Here is a 21165-nt window from a genome sequence, read left to right as displayed (position 1 = left end):
CTATAATATATGAGGCCCTCTGTTTGATCCCCAGTACTGCAAAACAAACAAAAATTGACTTGATATGGTTATGTCATGGTTATTCTGTGGTTTTAGCATAAAAACAGACACATGAAACAAACTAGTGAGCCTAGAAGTAAGTCCATACATTTATAGCCAACTATTTTTCAACAGCATTCCCAAGAACACACAGTGGGTAAAAACAGTCTCTTCAACAAATCATGCTGGAAAAAGTAAACATCTATATGAAAAACAATAAAATTAGACCTTCGTCTATCTCTCCCCATGCACTTTTGTGCATTATCAATTTAAACGGATTCAAGTCCCCAAAATAGCAAACTACTAGAAGAAAACATCCAAGAGAAAATTCCATAACAATGGTTTGGGTGACTTTTTTAATACAACCTCCAAAGCACAAACAATGAAAACAAAAATAAAAGAGATTACAGAAAAATTAGAATTTTTTTCACAGCAACCAATAGAATTTAGGGACAACCCACAGAATTTTCTTCCTTTTAGAGAAATATTTGTGTAATACATATCTGATAGGAAATTAATATCACGAGTACGTAAGGAATTCAAACATCTAAATTTCCAAAAACTACAAATAATCCAATTTAAAAATGAGCAAGGAAGGCAGGCATGGTACCATACACATGTAATCTGAGACTGGGGAGGCTGAGACAGGAGGATCACAGTTTCAGGCCAACCTCAGCAACTTAGCAAAGCCCTCAGTTATTTCATGAGATTTTGTTTCAAAATGATGAATAGAATTAGGTTTAGGGTGTAGCTCAGAGGTAGAATGCCCCTGAGTTCAGTCTCCAGCACACACACACAAAAAAGAAAATGGCAAATATTCTTTGAATTTCCTCACATAAGGATGTTATCAGTATACTATCATACACATGGAGAAAGTTGGGTGTGGTTAATATTTTGCCTACAGACTGTGCGCCAGCAGACCTGTAGAGATAGCCCATTGGGAAGTGAATCAAAGTCTTTTGTTCAGTTCATTCAAAGGTGAAGAAAAAATGCTTTTGAGAGTCTGTTTGAACTATGCATTGACTAGAATACGCCGGCCAAATTAATAACAACACACTGCTTCCCGTTGCTGTAATTTAGGGAAATGAATATTAACAGAAGACATTAGGATGTAACTTCAGCACTGACCACCAGGGTTAAAAGGAAAGACAACTGTAAGAGTGTCCATGCCAGGCATGCGCATGCCCAGGAGTCTCACTCCATGGCTCTCAAGCAGGTCTCTCTTGGAACCCTCATTTCATGGTCTCCCCGGGCCCTCAGCCAATTGTTCCCAAAGTTGTCAACAATTGCGGTTCATTAGCACCTTTTGAATTTGTATCCACAGGGCATCTTTAGCTTCTTTAGGAAATTGATCCCCATGTGCCTGTTTCAGAAAGAACAGATAAAACTGTTCCAGATAACACAGAAACTGCAAAGAAGCCCATAGCCTACCTTCTAAGACTTATATATAATCCTCTTATAACAGGAATATTAAGGAATTTTCATACTATCAAAATCTTCTAATACTATAACTGTTGGGTAGGGTGTGTGTTGGGGTGTGGGTGTGGGTGTGGGTGTGTGTGTGTGTGTGTGTGTGTGTGTGTGTGTGTGTATGTTGGTGAGGATTAAACCCAGGGCCTTGTTTTTCTTTTTTATTATATACATGAAGGACTGTGTCTGTCAAGAACTGTGATTTGATTCTGGTTTGTATTCTTGGAATGGAAGATAATATACCTCTTTCCTAGTTGAGCGCCTTGGATAATTCTCTTAAGAGAAGGGCCAATGAGAAGCAAGCACAGCATGTAGATGAGAAGCCAACAGAAACGTCAAATTTTAGCCAGCGCAGAGAGTCACATGACACATCTTACTTTGACTTGCCTCTTAAGAACAAGGTGAACAGCCCAATGCAAACAGTATGATTGCTTAAAGTGTGAGCACTGTATGTTTTTAAAGTCACTGATATCATCATTCTGTAAACATGGATCATGAAAGCAATCGATTGTGAGTGTCTGGAAGAAAATGCAGTACTTGCCAAAGACCACAGATTGGTATAAAGAGGGAAGGGAGACCCAGGTCAGTGTTTAACATTACCTATTACTTTTTAAAGCTGTCTGCAAAAAGTAGAGAGATTGATGAGGATAATCGTGATATGATTTTCCCAACATTATGCATGTGAATTGGAGGGGCTCCATCATATTGTCTTCACTTCTTTATCAAAAAAAATCTACAGATGTATACAGGATGCTTTGGCAAAGTTTCATTCCTGGGAAGTACCAGTTTGTCTACAAAGGGCTCTTATTGTTGACAGTCTGGATATCTCACATCCTGGTTTCTTTACACCAAGGACAGAGGGCAGGCAAGTTTTGGATGATGAACTGTCATTCTTAGTTGCCATCGAGGATGCTTCAAAACTGAACAAAATCCACTCTGTGGTGGCACCTGTGCAACTTTCCAGGTCTCTATTCTCAGGGATATAATGCAGATTGATGTGTTGGACACTCTGAAGGTGGGAGAGAAACATAGAAGAAAATTCTAATTAATATGACTTAATTAATATGATTTATTGATGCCTGAGCCTTGTTCTTGCAAAAGGAAAGACGCACAATATAAAATGAAATGCTGTTCAGCATTGCCAGTGTGGGGAAATTCTTACTTATTTCTGAAACATGGAAGTTGGATGTGTGGGTGGTAAGGAAGATCAGGATCTACAGCAGATAACAGTGAAGCATCAAGTAGTACAGAGAGGATAGAAAAAAGAAACAGAAAAGAGAGTCAGGTGGAGATATTCCTACCAAGAGCACAGGAGAAAGGAATAGGGAAGAGTGCTTTAAATGTGGAGATTTCATAAACACTTTAAGAGGAAAAGAAACTTCAAAAACATATTATCCTTAAAAAACGTGTTGAGTAATTATTCTAGAATATATTTTAGGTGTCCAGGAATAGATCAACTTGAGACTTACAGAATAAGGTCACTTATGTGAAAGATACTGGGCTTCTGTAGAAACAAGCGCAGGCCAAGGGGACACTGATTTGAGCTAGAAGGACAGAGGGCAATATATGACCTGATTTCATTGGTTACAGTAAGCGTTCTCTCTCCTACTTGGAGAAACTCTTCAGTTTTTCCCTTCAGATCAAGGTCAGCGATGAAAAACAGGACCATGTTTACTGAGTTTATTCTGCTGGGCCTCACAAGTCAACCTGGACTCCAGGTGATAATATTCATCTTTCTCTTTCTCACCTACGTTCTCAGCATCCTAGGAAATCTAACTATCATTGTCCTCACCTTACTAGATTCTCACCTCCAAACCCCCATGTATTTTTTCCTCCGAAATTTCTCCTTCTTAGAAATTTCCTTTACATCCATTTTTATTCCCAGATTTCTGACAAGTATGACAACAGGAAAAAAAGTCATCAGCTTTGAGGGCTGCTTGACTCAGTATTTTTTTGCTATATTTCTTGGGGCAACAGAGTTTTACCTCCTGGCTTCCATGTCCTATGATCGTTACGTGGCCATCTGCAAACCCCTGCATTACCTGACAATTATGAGCAGCAGAGTCTGCATACAACTCGTGCTCTGCTCCTGGCTCGGGGGATTGCTGGCAATCTTACCACCAATCATCCTGATGAGCCAGGTGGATTTCTGTGCCTCCAATGTTCTGAATCATTATTTCTGTGACTATGGGCCCCTCCTGGAGCTTGCCTGCTCAGACACCAGATTCTTAGAACTGATGGTCATCCTTTTGGCTGTGGTGACTCTCGTGGTGACGCTGGTGCTGGTGACGCTTTCTTACACATATATTATCAGGACCATTCTGAGGATCCCTTCTGCCCAGCAAAGGACAAAGGCCTTTTCCACTTGCTCCTCACACATGATTGTCATCTCCCTCTCTTATGGCAGCTGCATGTTCATGTACATTAACCCCTCTGCAAAAGGAGGTGCCTTCAACAAAGGAATAGCAGTGCTCATCACCTCTGTCACCCCCTTGTTGAATCCCTTCATTTACACCCTAAGAAATCAACAGGTGAAGCAAGCCTTCAAGGACACTGTTCAAAAGATTGTGAAAAAGGCAACACAAAATGAATCAAAGATGTAGGAATAAGACCAGGACCTTTGCAACTGCTAGGAGATAACACAGGAGAGACGCTCCAACAATAGGTATAGGCAATCCTCAGTAGGACTCCTAAAGCACAGGAAATAATACTAAGATTCAACAAATGGGATGGCATCAAACTAAAAAGTTTCTGCACAGCAACGGAAACAATAGCACAGAGAACCTACAGAAAGTAAGAAAATCTTTGTCAGCCATTCTTTTGTTGTTGGTGGTGGTGGTGATGGTAGTGGGGTTCCTGGAAATCCTTCTACCTCTGGATTATACTCCCAGACCTATTTTTATATTCTTATTTGGAAACAGGGTCTTAAGCCAGCAAGGCTGGCTTTGAACCTGCGTGATCCTCCTGTCTCTTCTGACAAGAAAATATTATCTAGCTAGGTGTGGTGGCACATGCTTGTAATCCCCACGCTTGGGAGGCAGAGACAGGAGGATTGTGCTGGTTCGAAGCCAGCCTCGCTGGCTTAAGAGACCCTGTTCCAAATAAAAATATAAAATAGGTCTGGGAATGTAACCCAGAGGTAGAAAGGTTTCCAGGAACCTCAGTACCACCAGAAAGGAAAGAAAGAAAGAAAGAAAGAAAGAAAGAAAGAAAGAAAGAAAGAAAGAAAGAAAGAAAGAAAGAAAGAAAGAAAGATCTAGAATATGCTTTTAAAAATTCAACACCAAAATAAAACCTGTTCATTAAACTTGCAAATGAACTAAATAGATACTTCTCGAAAGAAGTACAAGGGTTGAAAATATATGAGAAAATGTTTTAAAACGTCAAGAATATAAATAATAAATGCTGAGGGGGATGTGAGGGAAGAAACTTTTGTACACTGTGGGGTAGAAAATGTAAGTTAATACAGCCCCTATGGAAATCAGTATGGAGGTTCCTCAAAAACACTAAAACTGGAACCACCATAGAACCCAGCTATACCACTAAGTATTTATCCAAAAGAACTAAAGTCAGCACTCTGCAGTGGTACATACATACCCGTGTTTATAGCACTACAATTCACAGGGACCAAGTTATGGAACTGATATAAGTGTTCATCAACATATTAATGGATAAAAATGTGTGTATGTATATATATATTAAATGTAATTTTATTCAGCCATAAAGAATAATGAAATTATGTCATTTACAGGAAAATATATGACACTGAAGAATATTAGATCAAGTCAAATAAGCCAGGCTCAGAAAGTCAAGGGTTATATTTTTCTCTCATATGTGAAAGAGAGAAAAAAGGAAAAAAAAAGAACCTCTTAAAAACATGAAAGGAGACAGGGCCAGGCGTGGTGGCACATGCTTCTAATCCCAGCATTTCAGAGGCTGAAACAGTATGACCACAGTTACGTGGACAGCCTCAGCTACTTAGTGAGGCCCTTTGCAACTCAGTGAGACCCTGTTTCCAAATAAAGAATAAAAAATAGGGCTGGCAGTGTAACTTGGAGGTAGAATGCCCCTGGACTCCATCCCCAGTACCAAAAAAAAAAAAAAAATTAGTACATACTAATGGGGTTCAATGTCATATGTCAGTATAGTATACACTGAACAAATCGAGTCTCTTTTTATCTTCTTTTTCATCTTTTCATTTATATTAATTAGATATTAGAGTCGGATGTGGTGGTGCACACTTGTAATCCCAGCTCTTGGGTGACTGAAACAGGAGGATCGCAGCTTACAGACAACCTCAGTTACTTAGTGAGGCCATTTACAACTCAGTGAGAACCTGTTTCAAAATAAAAAATAAGCCGGGCGTGGTGGCGCACGCTTGTAATCCCCGCGCTTGGGAGGCAGAGACAGGAGGATCGCGCAGGTTCAAAGCCAGCCGCACGCTGGCTTAGGAGACCCTGTTTCCAAATAAAAATATAAAAAAAATAGGTCTGGGAGTGTAGCCCGGAGGTAGAAGGGCTTCCAGGAACCCCAGTACCACAAAAAAATAAAAAATAAAAAAATAAAGAATAAAAAAAATAAAAAATACAAAATAAAAAATCGACCTTGGAGTGTAGCTCAGAGTAGAATGCCCCCGGGTTCCATCCCCAGTACCGCAAAAAAAAAAAAAAAAAAAATTAGATATTAGAAAAGCCAAATTCTATGATCTGGCTTCATTCCTTTAACTTGTCCTCAAATTACTGCTTTGTTGTTAATGCAAACCACAGATAACTGTTTTGTAAAGTTAAAAATAATATCAAGTATCGTACAATTTATATCCAGAACGTTCCAAATTATGAAGTCTTGAAAACCAACTGAGAATAGACTACCCTACCAAAAGATAAAAAAAATATTAGCATGCCTGTAATTCCAGTACTTGGGGGAATCTCAGGTTCAAGGACAGTGCATGGTAACTTAGTGAGACCATGTTTCAAAATGAAAATTAAAAAGGGCTGGGGGTGAAGTTTGGTGGTAGAAATTCCCTGGGTTCAATCCCTAGTGCCAAAAAAAAAAAAAATACACATGGATTCAAGATAATAAATTTGAATAGTTGATGGCAAGACCTGAATTTCAATAGAAGTAAAGGTATTTGCTTTTAATCTGAGCACTTCTACATAGTTTAATGAGGTCCTAATCATACCATAGGATGTCATTTACTGTTTGGCGTACAAGTGGAACATAAACTAGTATTTCACATACCATATAGGTGATAACATAATGAGTAGAATGGTGTTTCTCAAGCTTTTAAGGAACAAGGTGGATTGTACTGATCATAAAATGAAATTGCCAGACCCACAGATAGTATTGGAGCATGTATTGTGTTTTTTAATAAAGAATCTTTTATGTAAAGCTTCTGCTACTTTGACTATCTAGTTTTCTTTTTTTGCTAGCTAGAAATTAGTGGTGACTTTGACTTTTGGTTTGTTCCAAATTCACTGAGCTACCTTTCGATGGGTAGAGAAATGTTCTTCATTATTTCCCTAAATTATTAAGTTCTTCCACATTCAAATTTCTACCAATATCCATGACAAAGTGGAAGCAACGTCACACAGTGGTTTATTTTTTTATATATATTTTTATTGGTGCATTTTAGTCATACATCACAATGGAATACAAGGCTTGTGAGGATATACAAGCACACATCATCCAATTAGCCTTTATCCAATCCCCATCCCATCCCCTCTCCCTCCCTCGATCCCATGCTTGATTATTGATTAACTTTGATACATTTGTTTACGTACATCATGAGTTTTAAAGAGATTCCATCATCCCCCATTCCATCCCCTCTGATTGGTCAACTTAATGGCTCCTCTATAGGGCCCTTTCTTCAACTAGATCTCCTCCTATTACCTATTTCTTCCTAGTTTCTGCATATAAGAGAAAGCATCTGGTTTTTTTTTATTTTCTGTGATATTTCTCTGTGTATGCCGCATTGCAAGTTCCAATCCCACTCTTGATGGCCCCAGCACTGGCCTGGCCACCCAGCAGACTCTAATCCCGGCCTCGCTGGCTCCAGCACCGGCCTTGCCTCATGGCAGGCTCCAATCCCAGCCTCGCTGGCCCCAACACTGGCCTAACCCCTCGTCAGGCTCCAATCCCATCCTCGGAGGCCCCAGCACCGGCCTTGCCTCATGGCAGGCTCCAATCCCAGCCTTGCTGGCCCCGGCACCAGCCTAACCACTCAGCAGGCTCCGATCCCGGCCTCAGAGGCCCCAGCACCAGCCTTGCCTCACGGCAGGCTCTGATCCCAGCCTCGCTGGTTCCAGCACTGGCCTAACCCCTCGGTAGGCTCCGATCACAGCCTCAGAGGCCCCAGCACTGGCCTTGCCTCACAGCAGGCTCCAATCCTGGCCTCGGTAGCCCTGACACCAGCCTAACCCCTCATCAGGCTCCAATTCCAGCCTCAGAAGCCCCAGCACTGGCCTTGCCTCACGGTGGGCTCCAATCCCTGCCTTGCTGGCCCCGGCACTGGCCTAACCCCTTAGCAGGTTCTGATCCCGGCTTCAGAGGCCCCAGCACCAGCCTTGCCTCATGGCAGTCTCCGATCCCAGCCTCACTGGCCCCGGCACTGGCATAACCCCTCGGCAAACTCTGATCCCAGCCTTGGAGGCCCCAGCACTGGCCTTGCCTCATGGCAGGCTCCGATCCCAGCCTCACTGGCCCCGCAACCGGCATAACCCCTTTGCAGGCTCAGATCCCAGCCTCAGAGGCCCCACCACTGGCCTTGCCTCACGGCAGACTCCATCCTGGACTCACTGTTCCCAGCGCAGGCCTAACCCCTCGACAGGCTCAGATCCCAGCCTCGGAGGCCCCAGCACCAGCCTTTCCTCACGGCAGGTTCCGATCTTGGCCTCGGTGGCCCCAGCACTGGCCTCACCTCTCCACAGGCTCTGGTCCCGGCCTCAGAGGCCCCAGAAATAGCCTTGCCTCATGCAGACTCCAAACCCAGACTCGGTGGCCCCGGCATCAGCCTCACCCCTCGGCAGGCTCTGGTCCCAGCCTCGAAGGCCCCAGAAATAGCCTTGCCTCATGCAGGCTCCAATCCCAGCCTCGGTGGCCCCAGCACCGGCCTCACCCCTCATCAGGCTCTGATCCCAGCCTCGGAGGTCCCTGCACCGGCCTTGCCTCACGACAGGCTCTGATCCCAGCCTTGCTGTCCCTGGCACTGGCCTCACCCCTTGGCAGGCTCCGATCTGAGCACCCTCTTCACACAGCATGTTGTCCCAAGTTCCCGAGCATGCAAGGTGGTAGCATTCTGCCTCTGGGGTAATTTCTTCAAAAGATCCAGGTGTGTTGCATCCAATCTCTGCCTCTCCTAAGTACTGGCTGCTTCCATTGCCGCTGCCTCCACCATCTCAATACTTTCCCAAACTCTTTCCCCACACTGCATGTTGTCCAGTATTCCTGAGCATGCTTGACAGTAGCATTCCACCTTTGGGGCAATTTCGTCAGAAGATCAGGGTGGGTTGGATCAGATTTCTGCCTCTTCCAAATACAATCCTCCACCACCACTGCAGCCACCACTGCCAACACCACCTTTCTCCTAGGTCTCCGCTGAGCTCCCTCCTTACAGATGATGTCCAGGATTCTTAAGCATGTAAGGAAGAAGCAGTCCCCCTTTGCGGGGAATTTTTCCAAAAGTTCCAGGTCAGTTGGACATGTTTTGTCTGCATCTCCAGAATCCTGGCTGCTGCCGCAGCCATCTTGACCCCTCTCCAGTATTTTTTCTTTTCTTTTTTCTATTGAATAAGAGAAGACATCATGTGTGGTTTGAAGTGGTTGTGGGATCAGGCACTCAGCAGCAATGGATTTTTTCTCCCTTCCAAGAACAGAGTCTAATAGCCTCACTGCACAGAGCAGAATCTGCTGTTCTAAGCGCACCACGGTCTGACGCAGCACAGCAGTGCTGAGTTCCTTGGTTTGCATGGCTCGGCCTCCTGCCCGGCACCAGCCCTTCCAGGGAGCATGCCATGCCGCCCGCCCCCTGCGCAGCACCAGGCCTTCCCGGGAGCGGCCCGGGCCACCTGCCCCCGGACCGGCACCAGGCCTTCCAGGGAGCGGTAGGGCTGCCCGCCCCCGACCCAGCACCAGGCCTCACACACAGTGGTTTAAAACATAGGCTTTATACAGAAAGAGAAGGAACATATTTTTTCTCTAATATGCCCAAACTAGGGAGTATTCGGAATACCAGAGGGACTCCAGATAATGGAGGGGAAACCTCAGCAAACCTAGAATGGAAAGATAGAAGAGGAAAAGGCTGAGTTTGAGTAATGGAGGAGCTACATTTGAATATGTGTAAAAGTATGAATATAGCATGGTTAACCTGGACACTCATTGTCGGGAGAGGGAATGAGGAAAGGGGGGGGCAGGGAAAGGGCACAAAGCATAGTATGAATGTATGCCATTTTCAATATATTCCACATAAAAATAAACAAATAAATAAATAAATAAATAATTTTTTTAAAACACAGGCTTTAGTTCAAATCCCAGATTTTCAGCTTTCTACCAGGATCATCTAGGGATAGTAGCTTGACACTTGTAAGATTCACCTTTCTCAACACTAAAATGTGAGTATTAATAGTGTCTATCTTATAGACTAGTTTTTCACATTAAATAACAGATATAAGGTATTTTAAAAGTCAGTATTATGGTTTAATAATGATGTCCATATAATAATTATAAACAAATACTGGAAAGAATAGGCATAAATAGCTTGGTTTAAAATAACTGGGAGCCAGGCATGGTGGCACATGCTTGTAATCCCAGCATTCGGGAGGCTGAGACGGGAGGATCGCAATTCACAGACAGCCTCAGCTACTACTTAGTGAGACCCTCCGCAATTTGGTGAGACCCTGTTAAAAAATAACAAGATAGAAGAGATATGTTGACTCTCCAATAAGGAAACAGAAAATAAAAGGCTAAATAGGGAAGCCAGGTGTGGTGGTACATGCCTGTAATCCCAGCACTTGAGATGCTGAGCAAAAGGACTGCAAATTAGAGGCCAATCTCAGCAACCTAGAGAAATCCTCAGCAACTTCATGATATCTTTCCAAGAGGACTGAAATCAATATATTATAGAGATACATTCATATCCATATTTGTAGAGACCCTGTTTCAAAATTTAAAAAATATAAAACATGGCTGATGGTTGGGAATGTAGCTTGGAGATGGAATGTCTCTGGGATTAATCCCTAGTACCAAAAAAAAAAAAAAAAAATCACCCGGGCATGGTTGTGCACGCTTGTGATTCCCACGCTTGGGAGGCGGAGACAGGAGGATAGCACAGGTTCGAAGCCAGCCTCGCTGGCTTAGGAGACCCTATTTCCAAATAAAAAAATAGAAAAAATAGGTCTGGGAGTATAGCCCGGAGGTAGAAGGGTTTCCAGGAACCCCAGTACCACACACACACAAAAATCACATCAACTTCATCAACATGTATAAATAGGACATGTCAATTGAAAAAAAATCACATTTCAATTTTTTTATCTTTTTTTATTGGTTCAATGCATTCATACATCATAATGGTATAAAGAAAATACTTTTGTAGACATAAATGCACACATTGCTCAGTTAGCCCCTACCTGATCCCCACCCCGTTACCTCCCCATCCCTCCTTCCCATGCTTTGCTTAGTGGTTGACATCTAGTTTTATAGCAATTTATCCAATATTAACTATGATAATCTCACATAACAGTTTCATTTGTCTGACACCAATTTTTTATTTTTGAAACAGGATGAGGCTAAATGGTTAAGGCTGGCCTCACACCTGTGATCCTCCTGTCTCAGCCTCTCAAGTACTGGTATCACAGGCATCCACCACCATGTTCAGCAATGGCGTTGATTATTGGATTACAGTTGGTTTGGCCACATTCCCTCTTTTGACCTCATCATTGTTTCAAGAATTTTATGAAAACGTGTGGAGAAGCCATTTGTAAAGCAAAGGTATAGTAGATGTTTTGTCCCTAATTCTGGCATTTTATTTCCAAGGCTAGCATTAGTTTTCTGATGATTATATTCTGTAAATAAATAGGTGATTAACCTAATAAATTAATTGGTGAGATGTCCTCAGAGCCCTGATGTAATTTTGTCCTGAGCATCTATTCTCTGAGGCATTAGTCGTCTTTCTCCATCCCCCTTCTCTCTCATCTAAGTGCTGCTATCACCTCATGGAATATTTGATGGACATGGACATGAGCCCCCTGAGGCCACAGAACTATCTTTTCAGTTGTGAGCTCAAGGCTGGCAAAGATTATCACTTTAAGGTGGATAATGATGAGGACAAGCACCAGTTATCATTAAGAATAGTCCATTTCGGTGCTGGTACAAAGGATGAATTGCACATTGTCAAAGCAGAGGCAATGAACTATGAAGGCAGTTCAATTAAAGTAACACTGGCAACTTTGAAAATGTCCGTACAGCCAACAGTTTCTCCTGGGGGCTTTGAAAGTACACCACCTGTGGTCTTAAGGTTGAAGTGTGGCTCAGGGCCTGCGCATATTAGTGGACAGCATTTAGTAACTGTAAAAGAAGATGAAGAAGAGGAAGATATAAATCTCTTAAGTATATCTGGAAAGCAATCTGCCCCTGGTAGCAAGGTACCACAGAGAAAATGTAAAGCATGCTGCTGATGAAGAAGATTATGATGATGATGATGAGGAGGAGGAGGAGGAGGAGGAAGAGGAGGAGGAGGAGGAGGAGGAGGAGAAGCAGGAGGAGAAGCAGGAGGAGAAGCAGGAGGAGAGGAGGGGGAGGAGGAAGCTGAAGAAAAAATTCCAATGGAAAAAAATCTGTTTGAGATACTGCAGCCAAAAATGTGCAGAAATGAAACCAGAATGGAAAAGATTCAAAACCATCTACACCAAAATCAAAAGGTCAAGAATCCTTCAAAAAAAAAAAAACAGGAAAATCTCCTAGAACACCAAAAGGACCTATTTCTGTAGATGATATTAAGGCAAAGATGCAAGCAAATATAGAAAAAGTGCACTGAACAGTCCTGAGTTCAGGTCATTAATTTACTAACTTAGCAAATTAAGCCCAAAGATGGGGAGAGAGGAAAAGGAGAAACAAATATAGTCCATACCGAGTACCATAAACAATCCAGACTCAAGCCTTCTATTTTAATCTCAATCCCCTTTCCTAGGAGATTTGCCACCCACATCCCCTTACAGGCTGGAAGCAATCTCTTTCTCTCCTAAAGCACTGTCTTTTTTTCCCACAAAAATTTTTCTTATGGTTTGGAGATATATGTTTATTGGGGTTTTTTGTTTTTTTAATTTCACAATTTATTGACAAATTTATTAATCACAATTTTGGTTCAAAAAAACTTAATGTAGCCGGGCGTGGTGGCGCACGCTTGTAATCCCCGTGCTTGGGAGGCGGAGACAGGAGGATGGCGCAGGTTCGAAGCCAGCCGCGCTGGCGTAAGAGACCCTGTTTCAAAAATATAAAATAGTCCTGGGAGTGGAGCCTGGAGGTAGAAGGGCTTCCAGGAACCCCAGTACCACCAAAAAAAAAAAAAAAACTTAATGTACATTTACTTAAATATAAAATCTAACTTTTGGACTTCCGGGAAGATGGCGACCGAGAAAAGCAGGGCTTAAGAGCCCCGCTAACAACAAATATCCATTACCACAAAATCAGCGCCTTTCAAAGCCAGAAAACAACATCACCAGAGAAACAAAAAAAATCACCAGGCTCCAGAGAGAAAGCGGACTGAGAACAGAGCCACAGAGGAGATCCTCACGCCCGAGGACGCGGCAGACGCGGCAGCAGCGCCATACTGCCAGCGAATTCACGGGACGGCCACAGCAAGCCGAGGGGAGCCGCTGCGGAACAGCCAGGCGGGATTTCTCGGCTCAGAGGACATCTAAAGCTCCCAGTGTCTGAGCTCAGCACACGCTGCAGGGATTCAGAGTGGAAATCAAAACCAAGAAAAAAAAAAACGCCAGCCCAACAGCCGAGGGCGTAGCTGCGGCGCCATATTGCCACTGGCGGCAGCAGCACCGAATTCACTACAGCTACATCTGTGTACTCAAGAACAGTGAGTCAAATTGCAGGCCACAGCGGAGAAATCCCAGTACTGTACTCACTAGGACTTGACCCAGTGGGAGAGGGGTGGTGGCAGTGATATCACACCATAGGAGAACGTGCAACCTGGCACCCCCCACGGTCAAAAGCAGCCTCTATCGACTCTCTGGGTCGGAGACTCTGTGATACAACCCAGTAAAGGAGTAGTGGGGTCTGAGATACCACAGACTCGAGATCCAGAGCACCTTAAGTGAAGTCATAGTGACCCAAGGGAAGAACCCAGAGAAGGCACAAACTTCCGAAATCATGGGAAAGAGGAATAATACTGGAGCAATGAATGCTCACAACCCCACAACATCAGAACCCGATAAAACAGAAAATCAGAGATTTCTAGAAGATCAAATCAGGAAAATAACTGTAGAAATAATAGAGGTGCTTCAAAAAGAACTCAGAGAGAGCCAAAAAGAGATAAAGGATGCAATTAATGAAGTAAAGTCCTCAATTCAAAGCACAAATAACCGATTAGAACACATGGAGAACAGAATCTCGCTCTTAGAAGATGATCATTCCAAAAATGAACGCATAGTTTCTAATCTAGGAAAAAATATCCGACAGCAGGAATCTGATATTGAAGAAATATGGGCCCATTTTAAGAGAGCTAACCTAAGAATAATTGGAATAGAGGAGGGAAAAGAAAGTGAAACCAAAGGGATCAACAATCTCTTCAAGGAAGTAATAGCAGAAAATTTTCCAAACATAGAGCAAGAGGTTGATACACAGGTCCAGGAAACTTATAGAACTCCCTTTAGACAGGATCGGAGAAGAGGATCCCCACGCCACATAATTGTCAAAATGACCAATGTGGAAGCCAAGCAGAGAATCTTAAAGGCAACAAAAACAAAGGGCCAAGTGACATTCAGAGCCAAACCAATTAGAATCACTCCAGACTTCCCAAACCAAGTTATGAGAGCCAGAAGGGCTTGGAGTAACATATTCCCAATTTTGAAAGAAAACAACTTCCAGCCAAAAATTTCCTACCCAGAAAAACTTTCTATCAAATTAGATGGAGAAATAAGAAGCTTCCATGACAAACAGAAACTGAAGGAATTTATGTCTTCAAAACCAGCACTAGAGAAAATACTCAAAGAGATTAACTACAAAGAAGAAATAGGTAACACACATCAGAACTAGAGAAACAAGATTTTCCATCCAACAGACAACTAAGATTGGTTATCTGTGGAGATTCATTATTTATGTTAGTCTGTTACCTATCTCTAAAGGGTATTGTTTGCCTTTATTGTTGTTAATTTTTAGGATTTCTAGTTGGAATATTAATATACCTTCAGATATAGCATTTGGAAATATTTTATCCCATTCTATTAGTAACTTTTAACTCTACATTGTCTTTGGATATACAATATGTTTTTTATTTTTTAGGGAGTTTGTATACTCTTCTGTTGCCTGTGCCATTGAAATCATAACCAAGAAATCACTGCCAATTTCAGTGTTGTGAGGTTTTATGACCCAGATTTTCTCCTAAAAGTTTATAGTCTTAAGATTTATATTTAGGTCTTTTATCTATTTTGAGTTAATGTTTGTATATGGTGTTAGGTAAGGGTCCAATTTTATTCTTTTCCATGTAATTATTATTTTTCAACAATATTTAGTTAAAAGATTAGTATTTCCTCCACCAAATGTTCATGGAAACCTTGTCAAAAATAATTTGACAATATATGCAAGAATTGATCTCTAGGCTTTTATTTAACTCCAGTGGTTTATATATCTGCCTTTAGAATAGTACTACACTGTTTCAATTATTGTAGCTTTATATGGTTTGAAATCAGAAAATATATATCTTCTAGCTTTGTTCTTTTTCAAGATCGATGTGGGTACCTAGAGTCCATATTCCATATTAGGATAGATTTTTTTTTCTGAAAAATAAATATATAAATATATGATAGTTTCACCTAAAAAATAGAAAAAAATAGATTCTCTGGTAAGAAAGAAAGCAAAAAGAAATATTGAAATGTTATCTTTAAGTCATCAAAAGCTTGGTATCAGACAAATGAAACTGTTATGTGAGATTATCATTTTTAATTTTGGATAAATTGCTATAATACTAGATGTCAACTACTAAGCCAAGCATAGGAAGGGGGGATAGGGAGAGAACGGGGTGGGGATCAGGTGAGGGCTGACTGGGCAATGTGTGCATGTATGTCTACAAAAGTATGTATCCCACTATGATGTATGAATACAGTGCACCAATTAAAAATAAATATGAAAAAAAACTATAAAAAATAAATAAAATAAAATAAAATAAAATCTAACTTTTTTAAACAAATTTTTATTGAAAATAATGGTATACATTTAAACTATATTTGGTGCCCTCTCCCCCTGCCGCCCCCATTTTCCCTTCCCCCCTCCCACCAATGGTTGTCCAGGGTAACCATGTTTTCATAATTTTACACATTCATAATTTTACACATATTCAGATGTAGACCCTCATTAATCAAGATCAGCCTTCCTCCTCTCCTATCTTTCCATTCAAACTTTGCTGATATTTCCCCTCCATTATCTGGAGTCCCACTGGTATCCTCTGTGTTCCCTAGTTTGGGCATATTAGAGGAAACATATGTCCCTTCTCCTTCTGTGCTTGGCTGATCTCGCTTAAAATAATGTTCTCCGGGACTTTCCATCTTCTTGCAAATGATATAATTTTGTTATTTAAAGCACTGTCTTTTGACTGCTGTGATTCCGTGAACCTTAGATAATACTTTCTATTGTACATATACCTCATCTCTTTGACCATGTTTCAACATCTTTGTATCTCCTTAGCTGCTCAACAAATATGTGAATGAATTTTTTTCAGAAGATGTCCTTAGATAGCGATGTGTCAGCCCTGCCAGGAAATGTATACAAGTCCTCACAAATTCTCTACTACCTAAACTGGAGATTTCTAAATGTTTTCTCAGAAGTCACTCACAAACCAATGATGGGCTTCTATCCCTACTTCAATTTGAGCATTTCATTTTTATCTGCTTTATATTTCATTTCTCCATCCAAAGGAAAGCTGCTTTCTGGTGCCTTTAACCAATCATCTCTAAATGAGCTAATTGAAACCAGGTTAGTGATAGTTAGGAAATATGGCTCTTGGGGTCCTTCATGACCTGCAAATGGTTCCACCTAATCTGCATAACCACAATCAAGACCAGCTTTGACCACCCACAGGGCAAGAAAAATACAGTGATCCACACTTTTCCACATCTCTGTAGCCTCTTGCTACCTCCCCTGAGCCCTTCTCCTCCAACTCGCTCCTGAACTAGTCTCTCTGGACCCTCTTCCCTCTGTTGTGTATGTAAAGCTTGTTCTCAAAGTTCTCCACAAAGGACATTCATTAGCCTGCTCCAAACAAAGATCCCCAGGGCAGCTTGTACTTCTTCCTTCAGTTGATCCCCAGTGCATGTCCTCAGTAAAGCAGATATAACCTGTGTCGCTCTGAGTAAAGTATAATCTGGAGTGTAACCAGAAGTTCATTTTCTGCCTTCTCTGGTCAGTCTCATTTGTCCTAGACCAGAAAAATTCTGAACCACTTTGCACTTCTGATCCTTCTGGCTTTTCAATACAGGATGCCCAAAAGCTCTGATTCAGCTTCAGCCTGATTGCATTGATAAGCAGAGATCATCAAACCCCTACTAAACTGAGAAGGGACAGGAGCAGAAGGAAACGACTTTTTTTTTTTTTTTTAAGGTACCGGGGATGGAACCCAGGGGCGTTCTACCTCCGAGCTACACTCCCATCTCAATTTTTTATTCTTTATTTTGAAACAGGGTTTCACTGAGTTGCAAAGGGCCTCACTAAGTAGCTGAGGCTGACCGTGAATCGCATTCTCCTGACTTAGCTTCCCAAATGCTGGTATTACAAGCGTGCGCCACCACACCCAGCTGAAACAATTTCTTACCAAGAGAAGCTGTGAAAGTTTGTGGATTTCTGTGAAATGCAGAGTGGGATTGGTGGCAGAGAATACAGAAATGCAATACATTTATATTAGTTTATAATTATACATCCTTGTAATTTTGCTTCATTTCTAAGAATATTTAGGATTAAAGTCCCACTGTACACACATGAATAGTCCAGTGATGAAGTATGTTCTCTGTCTACAGCTTCATCCACTCAGCTTCTCTGTGGTCATGAAGCCTAAAATTGATGCCAGTGTGAACACTCAGCTGCTCCCTGAAGACGCCAGGTTGGTAACCAGAGGGGCAAGGGCACCCTGAGCATCGTGTAACTTTGTTTGATCTCTAACTGTGGAATGTACCCCACTAGAGGGTTATAACATTAATTTAGTGAGTTTCAACTAATATTTAAAAAATTAAAATAAAATATAAAACATCATATTGTATTATATGTAGTAAAAAGTGTGCAATGTTTGCTGGGAAAAACACAGAAAATGTAGACTGAATCATGGTCAAAATGCTTAAAATCTGCTACCTTATAAATGTTTACAAAAATAATAAATAGAAAAAGTCTTCAATAACCCAATAAGGACATCCCCAGATAATGGACTCTTTAACCTCATGAGCTCACAAATAAGTAGAGACTTGAAAAGCCAGAAGTGTTTAAATATGGAGTCTCATATAAAATCTTAGATCGTAGCTTTATACATGTTCCCCATAAAATTCATATACTTAGCTGGTTATGGTGATGTATGTCTATAATCCCAGTACTTGGGAGCCTGAGATGAGAGGATTGCAGGTTTGAGGACACACTCGGCAGCTTAGACAAACTCATAGTAACCTAGTGATATCCTGTTTCAAAACAAAAGACAAAAAAGGGCCAGGGAGCTGAGTGTGGTGGCTCCCACATGTGATCCTAGTACTTGAGGCTGAGACAGAAGGTTCACAAGTTCAAGAGTAGCCCCAGCAACTTAACGAAACTCTCAGCAACCTAGTGAAATCTTGTTTCAGAACAAAAAATAAAAAGGGCTGTGGGTATAGCTCAGAATGCCCCTGGGTTCAATCCCTACTGCTGAAAAAGAAAAAGATTCATGCCAGGCGTGGTGGTGCACGCTTGTAATCCCAATACTGGGAGGCTGAGACAGGAGGAACACACAGGTTTGAAGCCAGCCTCAGCTACCTAGTAAGGTTCTCAGCAATTTAGTGACACCCTGTTGACAAATAAAATATAAAATAGGTTTGGGAGCATATCCCAGGGGTAGAAAAGCCCCTGAGTTCTACTCCCAGTGCCACAAAAAAATTTACATACTCCCATATACAAAATGTTAGACACATAATTTATTATATTCACAGACATAAAATCTAATCTAGGAATGAATGGATCCTTACTCAGAGTTTCAGCTTTAAGTATCCTAAGGTTCCTAAAATTCCTTGAAATGTAATAGACTCTCTTTATCCTTTTAGGAATGTAAAACTCCAAACCTCAAGATTCTAAGTGCTCTTGACTAAGTAAATGAAGATAATTACTCTAATACTATTTGGATCCCTCATCAGGTGTGTAGTAACACTCCAAAGGACAGAATGACATGTTCCTACCATAGGGATCTTTGAATTCTCATCAACAGATATCAGCAAAGAAGACTAGAGCATCAGCTGGGATGATGTGAGGAGCTGTCACTTCTTGGGCATCAAGAGAACTAAGGAGGTTGAACCAAAAGAAAAATGAGAGATTGCTATAATTATAAGAAAAACAGAAAGGCAAGAAAGAATAACAACAGCAGCAATGCTAGGAGTTAAGCAGACAAAGACGGCAGGGAAATGAATGGAGTCAATGGAAAGTGAGTACTGGGGAAAAGAAATTAGTAACTCTTGCAGGGCATGGTGGCACACACTTGTAATCCCAGTACTTGGGAGGCTGAGAGAGAAGGTTCACAGGTTCCAGGACAGTCTAAGCAAATAAATAAAAGGATGGGGGGTGGCATAGCTGGGAGGTAGAATGCCCATGGGTTCAGTCCCCAATACTAAGAAAGAAAGAAATTAGAAACTCTTCTGGAAGGAGGCAGCAGATGGAGACAATCCTTTATTAATTCATTACACCTACGAAGTGGACACTCACTTCATGCAGGCGCTGGGGAGAGGCTCATGAAGGGAAACCAAAGGACAAAAAGGCCTGGGGAAGTCTCGGCCCCACTCAAATGGGCCACTGGTCTGGATGGACCAGAGGGAAAGCTCTGGTCCGTTTCACTTTGTTCACCTCACATTTCACCCGTTCACGTCAGAGCGCCTCTTCCTTCCTCACCTTTCATAACTCTCTTTTTCACTTTGAGACTCAAAATCTTTTCAGCCATGCAAAATAACACCATGTTGACTGAGTTCATCCTCCTGGGTCTGACAGATGTCCCTGAACTCCAAGTGGCAATTTTCACTTTTCTTCTCCTCGCCTACTTCTTCAGCGTTGTAGGAAATCTAACTATATTCATCCTCACCTTGGTGGACTCCCACCTTCAGACCCCCATGTATTTCTTTCTCCGGAACTTCTCCCTTTTGGAAATTTCCTTCACAAATATCTTCATCCCCAGGGTCCTGATCAGCATCGCAACAGGGAACAAGAGTATCAGCTTTGCTGGATGCTTCACTCAGTATTTCTTTGCCATATTCCTTGGGGCAACAGAATTTTATCTGCTGGCCGCCATGTCCTACGATCGCTATGTGGCCATCTGCAAACCCCTGCACTACACGACCATCATGAGCAGCAGGGTCTGCGTCCAGCTGGTGCTCGGCTCCTGCCTGGCTGGGTTAATGACTATTCTACCACCAATCGTTCTGATGAGTCAGCAGGACTTTTGCGCATCCAACAAGCTAAATCATTATTTCTGTGACTTTGAGCCTCTTCGAGAACTCTCCTGTTCAGACACAAGCCTCGTAGAGAAGGTTGTCTTTCTTGTAGCATCTGTGACCCTGATAACCACTCTGATATTGGTGATTCTCTCTTATACGTTCATTGTCAGGACTATTCTGAAACTCCCCTCAGCCCAGCAAAGGACAAAAGCCTTCTCCACCTGCTCTTCCCATATGACTGTCATCTCCCTCTCTTATGGAAGCTGCTTCTTCATTTATATTAAACCCTCGGCAGAAAAAGCACACACATTCAACAAAGGAGTGGCCCTGATCATTACCTCAGTCGCTCCGCTGTTGAACCCCTTCATTTATGCCCTGAGGAACCAGCAGGTAAAACAAGCCTTCAAGGATACAGTCAAAAAGCTTATGAATCTTTAAAGAATTTAAGAATTAAAGCTTTGGAACTGAATGAGCTCCTATTATGTACCAAGCTCCATGCCAGTTACGAGATACCCAATAAAGAGTCAAATTCCAGTCTGGTGGAGTTAAAGTCAGACTTCAGTGGGTCACTGGTAAGTTATTGCTGAAAACTGAGAGAACAGTAAAATAGAATTTCAAGAACAGAGGAATGAAAAGAATGACACACACCTCCCCAACCCTCTGGTTATGTTCCCCATAGAATCCTGTGCTTTCTCAGATACAATATCCCCATCATAATGGCTATGTATTTTAAGTGTGCATTCACTTCTATTCTGTAAAGCCCAGGAGTATGGGGATAATATATTTCCGATCAGAATTC

General features: G+C 41.8%; 2 protein-coding genes and 1 pseudogene across 3 annotated transcripts; all 3 read left to right on the top strand.

The window, feature by feature from the left end:
- Positions 1-3161: 3161 nt before the first annotated feature.
- On the top strand, positions 3162-4112 carry LOC308269495 (olfactory receptor 6C4; the record flags this gene model as incomplete). Its single annotated transcript, XM_080704860.1, has 1 exon — positions 3162-4112. The coding sequence occupies one exon, from the start codon at positions 3162-3164 to the stop codon at positions 4110-4112; it is 951 nt and encodes a 316-aa protein (XP_080560986.1).
- A 7602-nt stretch (positions 4113-11714) lies between these two features.
- Positions 11715-12535, top strand: LOC308270243 (nucleophosmin-like; annotated as a pseudogene). Its single transcript has one exon. The product of its transcript is annotated as a nucleophosmin-like (transcript).
- Positions 12536-19874: 7339 nt separating this feature from the next.
- On the top strand, positions 19875-20804 carry LOC308270240 (olfactory receptor 2AP1; the record flags this gene model as incomplete). Its single annotated transcript, XM_080706036.1, has 1 exon — positions 19875-20804. One exon carries the CDS (start codon positions 19875-19877, stop codon positions 20802-20804), a length of 930 nt encoding a protein of 309 aa, XP_080562162.1.
- Between the last annotated feature and the right edge of the window lie 361 nt (positions 20805-21165).

This window comes from Muscardinus avellanarius (assembly GCF_963383645.1).
Source record: "Muscardinus avellanarius genome assembly, chromosome: 11".
In the NCBI taxonomy this organism is placed as follows: domain Eukaryota; kingdom Metazoa; phylum Chordata; class Mammalia; order Rodentia; family Gliridae; genus Muscardinus; species Muscardinus avellanarius.
The sequence above is the reverse complement of the archived record's forward strand: the minus strand, read 5'-3'. Positions and strand labels throughout refer to the sequence as shown.